This window comes from Vigna radiata, chromosome 10 (assembly GCF_000741045.1).
Source record: "Vigna radiata var. radiata cultivar VC1973A chromosome 10, Vradiata_ver6, whole genome shotgun sequence".
Classification (NCBI taxonomy): domain Eukaryota; kingdom Viridiplantae; phylum Streptophyta; class Magnoliopsida; order Fabales; family Fabaceae; genus Vigna; species Vigna radiata.
The window spans coordinates 15,342,920-15,359,408 of record NC_028360.1 but is presented as its reverse complement, the minus strand read 5'-3'; the positions used below and the strand labels follow the sequence as shown (position 1 = coordinate 15,359,408).

At 35.8% G+C, this 16,489-nt stretch overlaps 4 protein-coding genes across 4 annotated transcripts; 3 read left to right on the top strand and 1 right to left on the bottom strand.

The window, feature by feature from the left end:
- The first annotated feature begins 329 nt into the window (after positions 1 to 329).
- Positions 330 to 3,603, top strand: LOC106775359 (peroxisomal membrane protein PMP22). The gene is made up of 7 exons (XM_014662474.2): positions 330 to 499; positions 597 to 695; positions 2,167 to 2,268; positions 2,576 to 2,651; positions 2,913 to 2,983; positions 3,086 to 3,171; positions 3,291 to 3,603. The coding sequence occupies exons 1-7, from the start codon at positions 428 to 430 to the stop codon at positions 3,340 to 3,342; spliced, it is 558 nt and encodes a 185-aa protein (XP_014517960.1). The 5' UTR covers positions 330 to 427; the 3' UTR covers positions 3,343 to 3,603.
- A 1,739-nt stretch (positions 3,604 to 5,342) lies between these two features.
- LOC106775595 (probable F-box protein At4g22030) lies at positions 5,343 to 7,100 on the top strand. The gene has a single exon (XM_014662742.2). The coding sequence runs from the start codon at positions 5,696 to 5,698 to the stop codon at positions 6,995 to 6,997; it is 1,302 nt and encodes a 433-aa protein (XP_014518228.2). The 5' UTR covers positions 5,343 to 5,695; the 3' UTR covers positions 6,998 to 7,100.
- A 1,605-nt stretch (positions 7,101 to 8,705) lies between these two features.
- Positions 8,706 to 11,148, top strand: LOC106774591 (B-cell receptor-associated protein 29). Its single transcript, XM_014661629.2, has 2 exons — positions 8,706 to 9,242; positions 10,425 to 11,148. The coding sequence occupies exons 1-2, from the start codon at positions 8,957 to 8,959 to the stop codon at positions 10,805 to 10,807; spliced, it is 669 nt and encodes a 222-aa protein (XP_014517115.1). The 5' UTR covers positions 8,706 to 8,956; the 3' UTR covers positions 10,808 to 11,148.
- Positions 11,149 to 13,166: 2,018 nt separating this feature from the next.
- LOC106774896 (mitogen-activated protein kinase kinase kinase 17-like) lies at positions 13,167 to 15,310 on the bottom strand. The gene has a single exon (XM_014661922.2). The coding sequence runs from the start codon at positions 14,472 to 14,474 to the stop codon at positions 13,167 to 13,169; it is 1,308 nt and encodes a 435-aa protein (XP_014517408.1). The 5' UTR covers positions 14,475 to 15,310.
- Positions 15,311 to 16,489: the final 1,179 nt, after the last annotated feature.

The window sequence follows — 16,489 nt, the reverse complement described above, 5'->3', positions numbered from 1 at the left end:
AAAGTTAAGGATTTTAGTATAACTTTTTTTAAAAGGACAATAAATGCGTAATAAACGTAATTTTAAACCCTGTTAATTCAAATATAATATAAAACAAACCTTTTTCCTTCATAGAAATTAACATTGGTTTTAAATGACAATATCATAGAAATGTTTTCTGAAAAAAAAAATATGGTCAAAATTTTAAAATATAGATTTTGGATCGATAATAGAAAAAAAAAATAGAATTTTTAATTTCATTGATTATAATTTATGTATGTGTTACTACTAGTTTTTGTGTCATAATTAATAAAAAGGAAAAGTGAAATAAGAACATGGTGAATGTCTTGTCTCCAAGATATTTTGGGGAAACAACCATAATAGATACACAGAAAAGTGACGGACCCAGACGCAGTTAGCTGCTATTCAGTCAAAGGGTGAGAGCAAGATGGGTTCTTTGGCAAAGAGGGGTCTCAACAATTACGTCAAACAGCTCCAAGAAAACCCTTTGAGAACAAAGGTACCTCTTCTGCGCTTGCATCAATCTCACTTTCAATTTTTGTAATTTTTTATTTTCCATCCATTTTCGTTGACTTATTCATTGGGGGTCAAATTAGGTAATCACTGCAGGTGTAGTATCAGCGATCAGCGATATTGTGTCTCAGAAACTTTCTGGGATACAGAAACTTCAACTGAAACGTCTTCTTCTCAAAGTCGTGAGTTCCTTTTCCTTTTTTATTTAGTTTAATCTTGTTCTACCCAATCCTAAGTGGTATTGTAACCTGATTCTGATATGAGTAAATTGCAGTCCACTTGAGTGATGACGCTTAAATTTCCCTCCCTTGAAAGATTAATATGTGCTATATTTTGGGGTTAATTTGCTCTTTTTTATGGCTGTTGTATTATTGGCAATTGGGTTTGAATATCTACTAAACCTTTGGGGCTTTAGAAAGGATGAAATGAAGATTCTGAGCCAAATTTCAGTGTTGGCTTTACAAGTGTTCAAAATATCATTGCATCTGTTAAGTATGCTAGTTGAATGCTATCGTTGGTTCAAATTAGTTGTAACTTGTAACTGATCTTAAAGTTCAAAAGAAAAGAACACAGTCTTACCAGTTTTTTGCGTTGTTAATAGACTCATATACATTGAAATAAAGACTTAATTGCATATTCTTGCCCCCAAATATTGCTATTTTATGGTTTTAATCCTTAAACACACGGCTGTCATTATCACATGAACTGTTTCCAATTAGCAGAGGCTTTAAAATCACATAATTGAGATATATAGTAGATCTAATTGACACATTTGGAACTCAAAGATTAAAATTGCACATTGGGGATACCGAAAGGGCTCGGTGGACACAATTGAAGTATCGAGAACTAAAATCGCACAATTTTCATATCAGAGGAAACAAAAATATTAAAAAGTCTAAAACAAACTAAAGTGTGTGTACACATTGATATCTGTGGAGAGGGGAGTGTAATTTTTAAATAAAAGGGGAAGAATATATAATTTAAGTGCCGGACTATTTCGGATTTAGTTTTTGGGGGTTGGTGTGATAGAAAATCTGTAACAAAAGCTGTTTTTAAAAATGCTGGAATGAGTTTTTTTTTTTTTTTTTTTTTTTGATAGATATCACTAAGGATAGCATCATTATATGAATATGACATCTCAACTAGGTTGACAATTCATACCTCAACAATCAAATGCTTCCTAAGGATATTTATTGAAAGAAAAACAAAATTGTAAAAGAAAATACAAGGGACCAAACCAAAATCCTATGCAATCAAGAAAATCTATATTCAGGTCAGCCAAACCTATTCCTAAAAATGTTTTATGTAATACTAGAAGGCAAACTTTTAAACCAATGAAAATCCTATTTCATATCCACCTACATTTACTTATGGCAATTCTTCGAATCCATCTACCATAATAACAACAAGGAATAATATTTACTTATGAAATGCGTCTTTTAGTTATTTTAGAAATTAACATGTTGCTGTCATCTTGATGAACTATGCCATGCCCAAATAGATAGATGAAGTAGCAGCAAGTGGGCTTCTTGCTTAAACCTTTATGTCTTAATTTAATTACTACTACTACTACAGTTATGAGTGACTTTCGCCTTTTCTAGTTATATACTTATATTTAAGCATTGGGAATTATAAATCGTTTATTGCATGCAGCTTTTTGGAGCCGGTTATCTTGGACCCTTTGGACACTTTTTTCATTTAATACTGGACAAAATATTCAAAGGAAAGAGAGATACAAAAACTGTGGCGAAGAAGGTAAAACCGCAAATCCTTCTGTTCTAAGTTTTAACTATATCTATCACGACCTGAATTCAGGCATTGCAGTTGGTACCATGTCCTCAGTCTGCTTTTCTTACAGTTTTTGCAGCATTAAATATCTGCTGACTTAAAATGCTATAATGAGTTGAATCTTAAAAGAAATTTCTGATCATATTTATTCAAGAATTTATTTGTAATTAAATGGATGGGTTTTTATACCACCTTTGCCAACACAAATGATAGAAAAGTTTAACTTATCCTTTTCTGTAATTAATTCCTCTTTCATTGATCTTTTTGTTTTCAGGTTCTGATTGAACAGTGTACATCTTCTCCTTTGAACAATCTGCTTTTCATGATTTACTACGGATTAGTTGTTGAAGGTTAGTCATTTTTCAACATATAACTTCTTTATTCACATTAAGGAAACATGGAGTACTCCAAGTAAGATACAGTTGGAAAGTAGGCAAAAAGAATATTTCTCATCAATGTGAAAAACAAGATTTCCAACTCTGACGTCCCTGGCTACTGTTTGTTTACTTATTAAAAAAAATGAGACTGTCCTAAAAGTGGTGTACAAAATGAATGGTATATTTGGTTGGTGAATTGTGTGCTTATGTTTATGATGGAAAATTGGATTTCAGGCCAACCTTGGGTGAATGTGAAAGCTAAAGTTAGGAAGGATTATCCATCAGTGCAGTACACTGCATGGACGGTAATATTTCTATTTCAAGTGTAGAAAATGACAGAATTTAATGAAAGATCATTTTTTTTGTTTTTCATTTTAACTTTATAACTCCCTTGACTTGAACCGCAGATCTCGCCAATTGTGGGGTGGATAAATCATAAATTCTTGCCTCTTCATTTCCGTGTTGTTTTCCACAGCGTAGCAGCATTTTTCTGGTACGTGTTTTTTATTTTGCTTTCCCCTGATTTCCTTGACTTGTTAATGATTGTTCCGATTTCCCTTTGCTATAACAGCATGTAAATTAAGATCATTGATTGTGTGTATTTTATTTTAGGTCAATATTCTTAAATCTTCGTGCACGATCTCTAGCTTTGACTAAAGCCTGAAGCAAAGAAGAGTACTGATCATATAGTCTTTGAAGTAGATGCTACTGTTTGTTGGAAGACTGTTAATCTTTCCAGAGCGGAATATAGAAGTTTAGAATATAGATGCTTTTGGACAAGGGTTGATTGATTTGGGTTTCAACTGAACTGATTGTGGTTAAAATTGATTTTAAACTTGTGTGATTTTTGAATGTTTTCATTATGAAAACTAGTTAGTAATAAAAATTGGTATAAATTTGTTATTCAATGTAAACTTTGTTTAAAGTGACTTGAATTTAGAATGATTATAGATTCAGAATTAGTTCATTATCATAGATTCATATTGGAGAAATTAACTTCAAAACACTCTAACTAGTGTTTTAATATGATTCCAGAGAATCATATATGAAATTGAACACACACTTTACGCTCATCTGTAAATGGCAAAAGAATTTTGGAGACAAAACAGTAACTAAGCAGCTAATTGTTCTAGGCAACTATCTAATGATGAATATATTTTTTTGGAAAAATCTTTTTTAGAGGAAATTAATTTTATGTAGTGTCATTAGCATCATTTAATATCCAACTTGTAAAGTCGTAAATAAGCTATGAAAAGGAACAAATTTCATTATCCAGTTGTGAAAAGAAGTTTGATAATAATGGTTGAATACCAGATAAACATAACAGCACAAATGCATAATTGATGAACATATCTAGTATTATAAATAGAGCATTATATCATTGGGATTTTATGGACTTCTCTGAGAAACGGCATCGATGAAGGGATTGAAGCATTGCACAAGAATCAAAAGTTCCAATGCATTTGTATTGTCTTTTTTCAAAATCTATGTTTTGTTAAATCTTCAGAGGAAGATGAGTGGCACTTGTTCTATTTCAAGTCACGTGGAAGTTGAGACAACTAACTCTTCATGTTAGGTTAGGTTTCTAATTTATTGAGACAACTCCACCTGCTTTTCATGGATGTTAGGAAGTACATATACCCAAAATAAGGGGTCATTGACCTGGCTTATAAATTTGAAACTTGAGTTAGTATGTACTAATATACTTATCATATTTTTATACGACAATTTCAACAAAACAATTAAGAAAGACCATGAGACACGATATGAATACTAATATACATACACTTGTCTTATATAACTTTTTCTACACAAAACTGTTTCTACCGGAAACTTTAGAAAATAGAAAGAGTATGACATGATACGAGTATTATTATTATTATTATTTTTGTTGAAGTTGTGATTAAATACAATATCCATCCTTTCATTTCCGTTGTCATCAAAATTTAATTGATGCGAAATAGTTCCAATTGATTAAACATTTTCAACATGTGAATTTCAGTATAACCAAAATTTGATTTTAAATCACACTACATTTTTAATGCCTTTATTATTAAATTTTGAATTTTAGACTAGTATAGTAAATATTTTTTATATGTTGGGCAACATATGAAATTATAACAAGTATAGCTGGTAAAATACTTCCTGAAAAACTGAGGTACAGTATTCAACTTGAAAAGGGTGAAGGATATGTGAACACGAGAGAAATATTTGCCTTATTTTACTGAAGTTAATCAAAAGTTATTATAATCACAATGCGTAAGGATTTTGTGAGGAACTGGTCAGAAAATGAAACCTCTGACCCTATTGAGTTATACCTGACAAATATGTACAGGCATTAATTTCAAAGTGATAGTATCTTGTGAACAACCGCGGCACTCTACAGTCATCAATTATGGAAAATCAAATTTACTCAACCCACGTGAAAGAATGCAAATAATATGAAAAAAAAGAAATGGACTTTGAGTTACACGTTCTTAAACTCTGTCAAAATGTTTTGATCAAGTAAATGCATGGGAATGCACTAAAATATTTAACCTTAACCATGTGTCTTAGTTTATTGTGGAGGCTTATGTATGTTTTATTATAGCAGATATTATTATCATATTATGGTTGTTGGTTGTCAAAAAAGAAAGTTAAAACATTTAACTAGATTTCGCAGGGTCATTAGCTAAACTCTTCTTCAGGGCACGATTTATTTTATTTAACAATTTCTTTTTTGTTGGTATTACAGGTTTGCAGGGTTTACTCGTTATTTCTGTTGAAAGTCAGCATAGGAGGGAGAAAAGCAGAAATAGCCAAAGTGAAAGGACAAGTAGTTTTCAATGCTCAGAACATTGTTCAACCATGTTGTGAAACTTCTCAGTTACATTCCACATGCTTATATATATGCATGTGCTGTAAGAGAAATTGGCACAATTCAATCCCCAACGTGTCTTCAATCATATACAATTACTGGTTAAGGCCTTCATAAACATAAAAAATACTGAATATTGATAAACTGGTGGTAGTAGCACATGGGAACCAATATGCTTTCAAGCAAATGTTCTTCTTTCTCATATTTCAGTGCAAGAAGGATAGCTTTATCAATCGATGTTCCGAAGATCAAGGTAACCAAGATCTCCACTGCAAGGCTTCCTAACAGAAGTTTGGTGGCAGAATTGGATTATCTACATAAATACATTCCAACCACCACCACAACTCATACAAAAGAAGATCCTTACTACTCCAAAATCAACACTGACGGTTCTACAACATCTGGAACAAGCACACCAAATTCCATGGAGGAGGTCAAGCTTCGTTTGATTATGGAGGTAGTAGCAGATAGAATAGAGATGCACAAGAATATTGGAGCACAGCGTGACAACTGGAACCGCCTTCTAATGACATCTGTTAATATGATCACTCTTTCTGCTTCGGCTATGGTTGGGCTTGCAGCTGCTAGTCCAAGTGGAGCACCTATTGTGGCCTTGAAGGTGTCCTCCACAATTCTTTATATGGCAGCCACAGGGTTGATTTTGGTGATGAACAAAATTCAGCCATCACAGCTTGCAGAGGAGCAGAGAAATGCTGCTAGGTTGTTCAAGCAGCTTCATGGAGAACTCAGAACAAGGCTTTCTCTAGGGAATCCTAGTGAGAATGATGTTGAAGAAGCAATGGAGAAAGTGCTTGCATTGGACGGGGCATACCCTCTTCCTCTATTGGGCTCAATGCTCGAAAAACTCCCTCGAACTGTGGAGCCAGCAGTGTGGTGGCCTAGACAGAAGCAAAGGAGTCGAAGAAAGGAAGAGTTGGGTGGGAAACTGAAAGGGAAAAATGGATGGGATGCAAGGTCAGAGGGTGAAATGAGAAAGATTGGGATGATTTTGAGAAAGAAGGACATGGCAGAGTACTTGAGGTTGGGTAAACAAGTTTTGAACTTCAACAAGGTATTAGCAGTTTCTGGTCCTCTACTATCTGGGCTTGCAGCATTGGGTTCTTGCTTTTTGGGTTCTGTTAGTTCATCTTGGCCGGTGATGGTTGGGGTTATCGGAGGAGCTTTGGCAAGTGTTGTCAACACATTAGAGCATGGGGGGCAAGTGGGGATGGTGTTTGAGATGTATAGGGCAAATTGTGGTTTCTTTAAGCTCATGGAAGAGAGCATTGAACTGAATATTACTGAAGAAGATCCTCATAAAAGAGAAAATGGGGAATTGTTTGAAATCAAAGTAGCTTTACAGCTAGGTAGGAGTCTCTCAGAACTCAGGCAATTTGCTGCTGCAGTTTCATCATCACATGAGGAGAGGGATTTTGAAGAGTTTGCAAGCAAGCTTTTCTAGTATTATTACCAATTTTCTTGTTAGTTGTAATTGTCAAGCTTTCTTTTGTAAATATTCTCATAGCTAGAGAATGCTTGTGAATAGTTTGTAGCAAGAATTATTTTATAACTATTAAGATTTCTTTTTTCAAACAAAATTTCTACAGATTAACGTTGCTCCTATTATTCATTAGCCAGATCCACAGCAAATCAGTTTTTGATTTAATCATTTGCATCGCCTGAGAGCGCCGGAAACAACCAGTGCAGTATACATTTGGCATCACGACAAAGATGAATGTGACTTAACAAGTATGCTTCCCATTTCGACAGCGTGGAATTTCAGACGTGTTGAATACTAAATATTAAATCAGAATGGTTATATCTGTTTATGTCGAATGGTTCTTCTTCTGGAAAGCTCTTGAAGCTATCTGCAATGATGCATAATGGTAAAGATAAAATAATTTGAAAATATTAAAATAAATACCTGGTTTGATTCTTATTTTAACATGTAAATGAGTGAAATACGACCTGTGTAGTTATCTACTGGGATCAGGGATGACATTCACGGATAAACTTCTAATCGCAGGTATTATCTTGATTTATCTTTATAAATGACAGAAAATATGCAAATTATTCGGCAATAAAAGACTAATCAAAAATAATATTGGGCAATGAGGGTTGTAAATTATGACTCTTCGGTCAGTTCTGGAAGGGATGTTATAAACCGTTAAACATGATTACCAATTATTTCTACAAAGAACCTCTTATACGGATAAACGACAAAAATGAATTATAACGTAAAAATAATACTTAAACCCATTGCAACTCATTACAATGAATCGTTGACCTCAACAAGATTAAGAACCCTAATTAGAGATTTTCTGAAAAAGTATAATAATTTCAAGAAAGAGTCTGTGTAAGATGGCCGGAGTTCAACCTTTCAGGCTTTGAAGTGTAGCTCATCCTTGTTTTCCCACGACAGTAACGTCATCATCTACTTCAAATTTATCCCTAGGTTTGAAACTGCTGCTGACTTTTCCGGATTGGTAATGTTTGCTTTAAAGAGAGAACATAATCTTAGACACTTTGTGTTCCTTACACAAAAGGGACAAAAATGAATTTTTTTTAAAAGTTGAAAGTGCATGATGAGATTGGTGAAATGCAGGAGAATAGCTAGCTCAATGGTGATTCCCACGAAACATGATTGGTTAATAGTACCTCATCTTTAGTTTAGGTGTCTGTGTCTCGCTTCAAATTCATACAGTTACTTCAGTGTAACTCTCCTAACTGAACTGAATTCTTGTCAAATTATGGTCATGCTACTTTTCTACTTTTCTTTAGAAAATGAGAAAAATTATGCATTAATTCTCTAACTGCATAAGCAAAGTAAAAACATTTTAGTTCTTTAGAAATTACATGCTTGGAATCCAGTTCTCATTTCATTTTTGTGTACGCTACTCTTCATCCAACATAACATCAATTAAAAGCAAGGGGAAACAAATGTGAATAATAAGTTCCAGGAATAAGTACGATAAAGGTAATAGAAAATCATTTAATTTGTAATGCAAACTATTAGGGACATAATAAAAATAATTAAATTTATTGATTTTTGTGAAAAAAACTCACTCTGTACACGAATTGATCTATGCATGTAAATATAAGATAATACCATGGAAGTGATGCAAAATCAGAAAAGTTAAAAACCTTAAAAAAGGGAAACTACGAGGACTTAGTGACAAAACAAAATGTTTTTGAAGGTCCATGCCTTGGAATTCAATTGTCGTTCTCCTTTTGAAAGGGTCTCGCTTCTCTTCTCTCTGTCTGTCACTTTTTTCTTTTTTAATTTTTATGATTCTCCAATCTGCTGTGATTGAATATTGATGACAGTTACGCACAACCTCTCACGGGGCCCATAAATTTGTTATTTTTCTCTGATCCCCTTTGAATTGTGCGGGTGAAGTGAAAGATCTGAATTACCAAGATGATTCAGCTTCTGTTCACGTTGATATTTTCGGAGGGTGCGATGATAGCTTTGCTGCTGTTCAAGACCCCGTTGAGGAAGCTTGTGATAATGGGGTTGGATCGGTTGAAGCGGGGTCGTGGACCCTTGGTTGTGAAGACCGTTGCAGGGACCATTCTCGTGGTGCTCTTGTCGAGTGTGTACAGTATGGTCAACATTCAGAAGCATGAGATCGAGGATGGCGGTGCCATTAATCCCACCGATCAGGTTCTCATGGCCAAGCACCTCCTTGAAACAACACTAATGGGTATTTGTCTTCCCTTTTTCTTATTTTTCTATCATTTGATTTGTTCTCTCAATTCCTGATCTGACTCCTTTGTGTATAATTACTTGCATGGATAATTAAATCGATTTATTCCCTGCGTTAGGTTTCTTATATGTTTTGTTGGGTCCTTATTGGAATGTCTAGGTTTCTATTTATATGCTACTTGTTGAATTCTTTTCTTCTCTAGTTTTTATGTTGGAGCAACTTGAGTAATGTGACTTTGAGAAAAGGATGACTTCTTTTGTGGGTATTTTAACTAGATATGTGTATGGTTTTCTATGTTGGGGATTTTTTTTCTATCACAACTAGAAAGCATTTAGCTGTGCCGTTGTCTGTAGTGTTAAATTTTTCTGTTCAGGATTGCTGTTGATTATGAATGTGAGCTTGTATGGTCTTATTGTCTGGGAAATGTTAACAAACGAGTCTTTGTTTTGTTGACTCCTTTTCTGAGGCATTGGAGTCAAATCCATGGAGAAATTACTTTTCTTCCTTCATTTTCTTTTGTCCACAAGGAACAAATTGTTTTCACTTGCACTGTGCTAAGTTGGATCAACATTTTTCAAGCCATCTCAGTCAATGAATCGGAATCATCGGATGTAGATCAAATGATTCAATCTATCTAGGTAAATCAGACTAAAGATACTGATTCTAGATATAATCCCTCTCATTTCATCCGACAGTTCAATTCACTGACTGCATGAACGCGTGAAAAGGGGATCCAATTTGGCCACATGGATGTAAATGAAGCTCAGCTATCCTACTGGTTTCACAGTGCTCAATTCTAGTGGCTTCTTCTATGGGGTTTTTCTGGCTTCCTGTAATCCTCTTTTGTAGCCAAAAATTCTTACAATGTGCTCTTTCTTTATACAATATTTTCAGAAACGAGTTACTCCTGTTCAAGAAGCCCCCGGAAGTATGTTATATGAATTATATCACGGTTAACATAATTTTCTTTGCTGTCTTCGAAAGAAGTTTTATGCCATTGATTTATCATAACCCTGGTCACAGCTTAAAAGCATCATGACTAGAGTGAAAATGCAGCTTCAATCCAACCAGATCATACAGTTCTGATTTTCTGGACCTATTTTCTCTGTAATGTTTCTGAAATATTATACCTGCTCTTTGGCTGCTGGTCGTCATTCATCTTTGGTCAATTATTTGCAGGCGGTATACTTTTTCTTGGGCTTATGATAGATAGACTACATCATTACATAAGAGAACTGCGGATTCGAAGAAAGGGCATGGAAGCTGTCAAGAAACAAACCAGAGGGTCTGAAGATGGGAAATTTACCTTTTCAGAAGAAATGAAAAGCGTGGAGGAAGAAAGAACTAGATTGAGAGCAGAACTTAGGCGCCTAGAATCTGAACTACAGTCAAAAACTAAAGACGCAGATGTTGCAGAAGCCAATGTATCTGCTCTGAGAAAACAATCTGAGGGGTTCCTTCTTGAGTATGATCGCTTACTTGAGGAAAACCAGAACCTCCGCAACAAACTACAGTCCTTGGACAGGAAATTGTCACATTCAGGTTCTAAGAAGAATATTTAAGTAACATTGCTGGTAGGAATTGCTTCTTCTTGTATACTCTCTTCCGGAGTTCCATGGCAGTTTGTTCACAACAGCTTGTCAATCCTTGCATGCTTGTTCCTCAAGGAATACGATTTTCACTTCTAGTTGAACTTGGATCAATTTTGTCCTGATAAATTGTGAATTTTTTGAGTGATGACAAGAAATATAGTGCTGATTTGTTGTTTCTGCACATATGTAACTTTTGTAACAGATGTTTTCACTATTCAAGATTCGACAAACTGATGGAATGTGCCCACTAATAGTGTTTGATGGTATTAAAGTTATCTCTTAGTACTTAATTTTGATTGTCATTTATCCTATCTTGGTCCAGAGAGAAATCTCTTCTTGGCTGTTCACTTATTACTTCTCCATTTCTGGTGTCATGCATTTGTTCTAAATCCTCTATACACCCACCATATGATGTACTAGTTTTAAAGGCTCTCCCCCCCAAAATTGCCTCAACAAATTTTCTCAGACATCATTATTTTTTTTTTTGGATTTGGATAATTTTCTTATGAAAAAGCATTATGTTGTACCTTGTAAATGGAAAAGACACATTATTTCTGAGCAAGGTATATTCACCATAGTATATTATGAATGGTGAGTTCTACACAAGAAAGATTATCCTTTGTTCTCATAACAGGATAAACGTTATGATTTTGAAGAAAGGAAATGGTTCAAATCTTTATTCACTTTTTACATTTATTCTTCTGTGGCGTAGAGGATTTGGCATGAAAATGAAGGTTGGGATCTATGTATTCATACAAATGGAGAAGAATACAGGGTTATTGAAGCTGCTTCAGCATATCATGACGTATGTCTTATTTGGATTGGCTTTTAACCTGAGGGAACGTTTGAATTGGAATAATGGAGTGGGTGTTGCTTTCGGTTGGAATAAAAATGTGGTTAAATATTAAAAAAAAGAAGTAAATAACTAAAATGGGCCAAGTCTAAAAATAGTAAGTAATAGAAGAGTCCTGAGAAGTGTGCAGTTCTAAGAATATGAGAAAGGAGATTACACAACCATACATCGGACATTTGGCCATTTGTCCTCTTCTATGTTCATAAACAATTTTATTGTATAGTAGTTTCAATGTCTGAATGGAATGAAATTTAGCTCTCATTTGAAGAATGAAATGAAATGATTGAAAATGGAATAAATGTCATAAAACGCTTCCACACACAAAATAAATTTAAATAAGGAATTATTTATACAGATAGCCAGCTCGTTTAGGCACACAAAAGTAAAGGAAGTTCCCTAGGGTTGGTGACTTTTGCTATTTTGGATAAAGGGGAGGATCTTCTCACTTTCTGAAAGCATAGGTAGGCATATTGCTTTAACATTCATAATGTTAATTGTGTGTTTGCATCAATGTCAATGATCCATGTAGTCTTTCAAATTCACATCAAAACAAGTATAACATTAAGTATACACATCTCATGAAACACAATGTCTAACCAAATAATAACTATATAATTTAAATTATGATCATATTTCGTCTCATTGATTGATTTTAGATACTTAAAGGTGGTATATTTTTTAATTGAGAAAATGGTTGTTATATTTTCAACGATAAATGAATTTTGAATAAAAAAATTATATTGTAAATACATACATACATACATATATATATATATATATATATATATATATATATATATATATATATATATATATATATATATATATAGACACACTTACATGTATATGTATATATTGCATTGATATGTTAAGATAATTAGTTAAGTAACCTTACTTTTGCAGTAAAATTAAAAAAAAATGTCATTAAGAGCTTTGTAATTAGATAACATATAGGTTATTGGAGAGTTTCATTGTATTTTACAATAGGCCACAACAATACTTTTCGTTTTGCGGTGAAAGTTGTGGGAACTAAAAGAAGCAAACGGAAGTGGTGATGCATACAAGAAAAGAATTAATAGAACCAAAAATAAGAAAGATCCTAGCTCAGTGCTTTTGAACAAGTTAGGATAGGGTCGAATAACTTGCTGTCACCATCGGAGGAGCCTATGACTATCAATGAAGTGCCAATATTTTGAATGAATTAGAGATAACAAGCCTTCTTGTTGTAGCAATTAATTCTAGATAGAATGCTCGTGTCTACATTTAACAACAGAAATTTTAAGGAAATACCTGTTGCTCTTTTAATGAAAAGACCAAATTAATAACATTTAAAAAATTATCTGATATGCATTAATAGAGCTCACTGTGCGTGATGATTCACAAAACCAGGCGCAGGCTATTGTTAATAATGGATGGGATTAAGGTAATACTGTCTATATATATATATTAATTATGTGGCGCGCACATTATCCCGTATTATATTATAGTGATGAAAATGAAAAGCGTTGAAATAGAGAGAGACAGAGAGAACAGTAACAGAAAGCAATGCATGATAAAAATAAAAATTCCCATCTGAGGAGAATCGAATTTTTCATGGAGAACAATCACTACAGACACACAAACTGACAATAATGATTCTCTGCAGCGACAATCACAGTTTCTGCCTCTAAGATAACAATCATCACAAGTGATAGCATTCCATCTACTAAATTCTACTACAATTTTAGGTTCACATAAAGTAACGAATCCGGTTTCCTCATCACTAACCATATTAAAAGTAGTGTCTGTTTTGTGAAAGGATAATTCTTCATGGAACTCATTGCTCCTCACCGTCACCCATTGCTCATCATCATTATCATCATCGTTTTTCCATACCCAAAGGGGTTCATCCGAAAACAAACTACGAATTCTGTCCGTAGGAGAGGGACAATCACGTGCTCCATGCTCGGTTGTCTCCAAGGAATCCCAAAATCCTCGTTCCAACACACCAGTGGGAGTGTCTGAATCCAACAAAAGCAACTTCAATTCCGTGCATTCCTTAACAAAACCGTGTCCAAGAAGCTCCTCCACCGACCACCTCTCATTCGGGTCCCTCCTCAAACACTTTCCCAAAAAGTCCCTCCCCTGCTCTGACACACAGCTAGGAATCTCAGGCAACTCATCGGAGAATCCGATCCTGTAAACCACTCCCGCCGGGTCTCCGCCGCCGTGCCACGGTGGCTTCCCGGTGATCATCTCCAGCACTGTGCACCCCAGAGCCCACACGTCAGCAGGGAACCCCTGCTGCTCCCCACGCGCTACCTCAGGAGACATGAACGCCGGCGTGCCGGCGATGACCGACACCTCCCCCACCCTCCGAGCACAGCCCAAGTCCGCAATTTTCACTCCCTTCTCCGTCACCAACACATTCTGCCCCTTCACGTCGCAATGCACTATCCCACTGGAGTGGAGGTAGTGCAGCCCCTGCAGAATTTGGCGGGTATAGGATCCCACCACCGCTTCGTCCATGCCACCACCGCGCTCTGCCAGCGTCCCGTGAGGCGCGTATTCCATGAACATGTTGAACCAGTAAACACCGTTCTCAAACGTGGTGTCAAAACCTTGGTACGCAACAATATGAGGACACTTGAGAGTGGAAAGAATCATCTCCTCCCTTTGGAGGAATTCCGACCGGTGTAGCTCTGCCGACTTGACGGCAAAGACTTGACCGGATCGGCGGGACTCGGCGATGTAGACGGCCGCGGTGGAACCACGGCCGAGCATGTGGCCTCGAGTCCAGTCCATGAAGATGTCGAAAAGTTTAATCTTTAACTTGTGACAGTATAGCTGTGAGGGAGTTTAAGATGAGAAGGGAGTGAATGATGTTAATTATAGTATTATAGTGTGGTTTGAAGTGGGATGTAGTTGGGAGATAAGTTTCTGAAATTGAAGATTTATATATATATATATATATATATATACATATATTTGTGGGAAGGTTAAGGTAAAGGGGTTTGGTGTGTTGTGGTTGGCTTAACGCAGAGGGTAAGAAAAGAAGTAATGATGATGTGGAAAGGGTTTAATTTTTGTTTGCATTGCACTTTTTTGCTTGTGTCCAATGGACGGCCGCCGTCTTGTCCTTTCACGATCTTGTGATGGGAGAGGTCCACGTGTCAAAGGGATGGTGTTGTTGGCCGGCCAGGCTATGGCTGTGGCTGTGTGTTACCTGGCTTTAGACAGGCATGAATAGATGAATGATGAGTTGATGGATGAGTTAGCTAGGTTTTAAGGTGGCGGTGCACATGCTGGCACGTGCTTCATGGTGAGCCAGAGATTGCGGTGTTAGTGAGTGAGCGTGCTTGGTGAATGATGAGGTGGTTTAGGGCCATTGTTAAAAATGTTTTGTTATATCTTTGAGGACCCACCAAGGAAAGATAAAAAGATGCGCCTCAATTTCTGTGTGAAGCTCCATCTGTCGCTAGTAAACATTAAACAATGTAATGGTCCCTGCTGTCAAATATAGATGGCTTGTGTTGTGCCGAACAATGCTTCAATCCTTGGATTGATACCAGCATCTGGAATATACTGTATGAAACGGAAAGCATTAGATATGGTGAATTGGTTATTGCGAATTATATTGACTATAGAAGTGGAGGATTAATTCTTTCTTCCATCCTAATATGAACCACATGCGTCTTCTGGATTAGTTTTGAAGTCAAAGGAAGTAGATGAGTTAGGTGGATTGTATGGGAAGCAAATGAAAGAAACCGTAACAGTGAAAGTGAATTTAAAGGCAAAAAGGCTTAGTAAGAGAAAGAAGTTAATTTGTGATGATGAGTGTAAAGTGGAAGGATATTGGACAGTTGGAATGCGGATAAAGGAGAAAAGGCCAAATCCAACTAACTGGCTGCACCACTAACTAAGCCTAATGAAAGCAGGAACCAACCAGGCTGTCCAATCACATTCACATTAACATTCAAATTTACATTCACATTGGTACAAGTGTTGTTGTTGAAAGGAATAAGGTGAAAGTGGGAGAGGTTGACGCTTTGCGTGCGTAATGTGAGGGCATCGGAGGAAGAGTCAATACGAAGGAAACCAATGATTAAAGTTTGAATCGTATGATCACATCACATGCCGCCAACCATTTTTATACCCAAAACCATCCATCCTGCTTTGATTCCTCCGTTTCTCAGTCTGCAATTCAATTCAATGCAATGCATGCATCGGATCACGCTGCATGCTGTACGCTGCATAATCCACTCTATCCGCTTTACCTTTCCAAATTAATTTAAGGAAAAGGTTTAATATATAATTTTGCTCCTTCTTTTGGGGTTTTGGTTTAAAATGATCTCTTCAGAGGTCTCATATTTTATTAAAAAATGTTCAAAATGATTCTTTTGGCAGATGGCGTTAAAATTCTAACGGTGCAGATACTAGCGTGATAGAACATTAGTGAGTTGTTTCAAATGAAGCTTACGTGGCTATCTGAAGCCATTTAAAATATATTAAATTAAAAAAATAGGTTAAATTAAAAAAAACCCTAACCCCAATTTGATTACTCCATTTCTGCCGCCATCATCAGTTCCGACCTCCTTCTGCTCCAATCGCCACCAATTCTCGTTCCTTTTCTCTGGTTCGTATCTTCATTTTTCCTTCTATCATTCATTCTATTTGATTAGATTCACAATTCACCATCATACACACAAACAGACTGTCACCAATGAAGCGCTTAATGTTATGTTTTTGGGGTTCCCGCTTCTGGCAAAGGCACCCAGTCCCACCTGGTTTGGTGCATATTGCTGCTAGAGATTTACTTA

What these genes read in the sequence shown, in the direction of transcription:
- LOC106775359 (XM_014662474.2), top strand. Translation starts at nt 428, where the DNA reads ATGGGTTCTTTGGCAAAGAGGGGTCTCAACAATTACGTCAAACAGCTC. An exon ending in AAAACCCTTTGAGAACAAAG is followed by an intron (nt 500 to 596) that starts GTACCTCTTCTG and finishes GGGTCAAATTAG; the next exon opens with GTAATCACTGCAGGTGTAGT. An exon ending in AACGTCTTCTTCTCAAAGTC is followed by an intron (nt 696 to 2,166) that starts GTGAGTTCCTTT and finishes TATTGCATGCAG; the next exon opens with CTTTTTGGAGCCGGTTATCT.
- LOC106775595 (XM_014662742.2), top strand. Translation starts at nt 5,696, where the DNA reads ATGGGAACCAATATGCTTTCAAGCAAATGTTCTTCTTTCTCATATTTC.
- LOC106774591 (XM_014661629.2), top strand. Translation starts at nt 8,957, where the DNA reads ATGATTCAGCTTCTGTTCACGTTGATATTTTCGGAGGGTGCGATGATA. An exon ending in CCTTGAAACAACACTAATGG is followed by an intron (nt 9,243 to 10,424) that starts GTATTTGTCTTC and finishes AATTATTTGCAG; the next exon opens with GCGGTATACTTTTTCTTGGG.
- LOC106774896 (XM_014661922.2), bottom strand. Translation starts at nt 14,474, where the DNA reads ATGGACTGGACTCGAGGCCACATGCTCGGCCGTGGTTCCACCGCGGCC.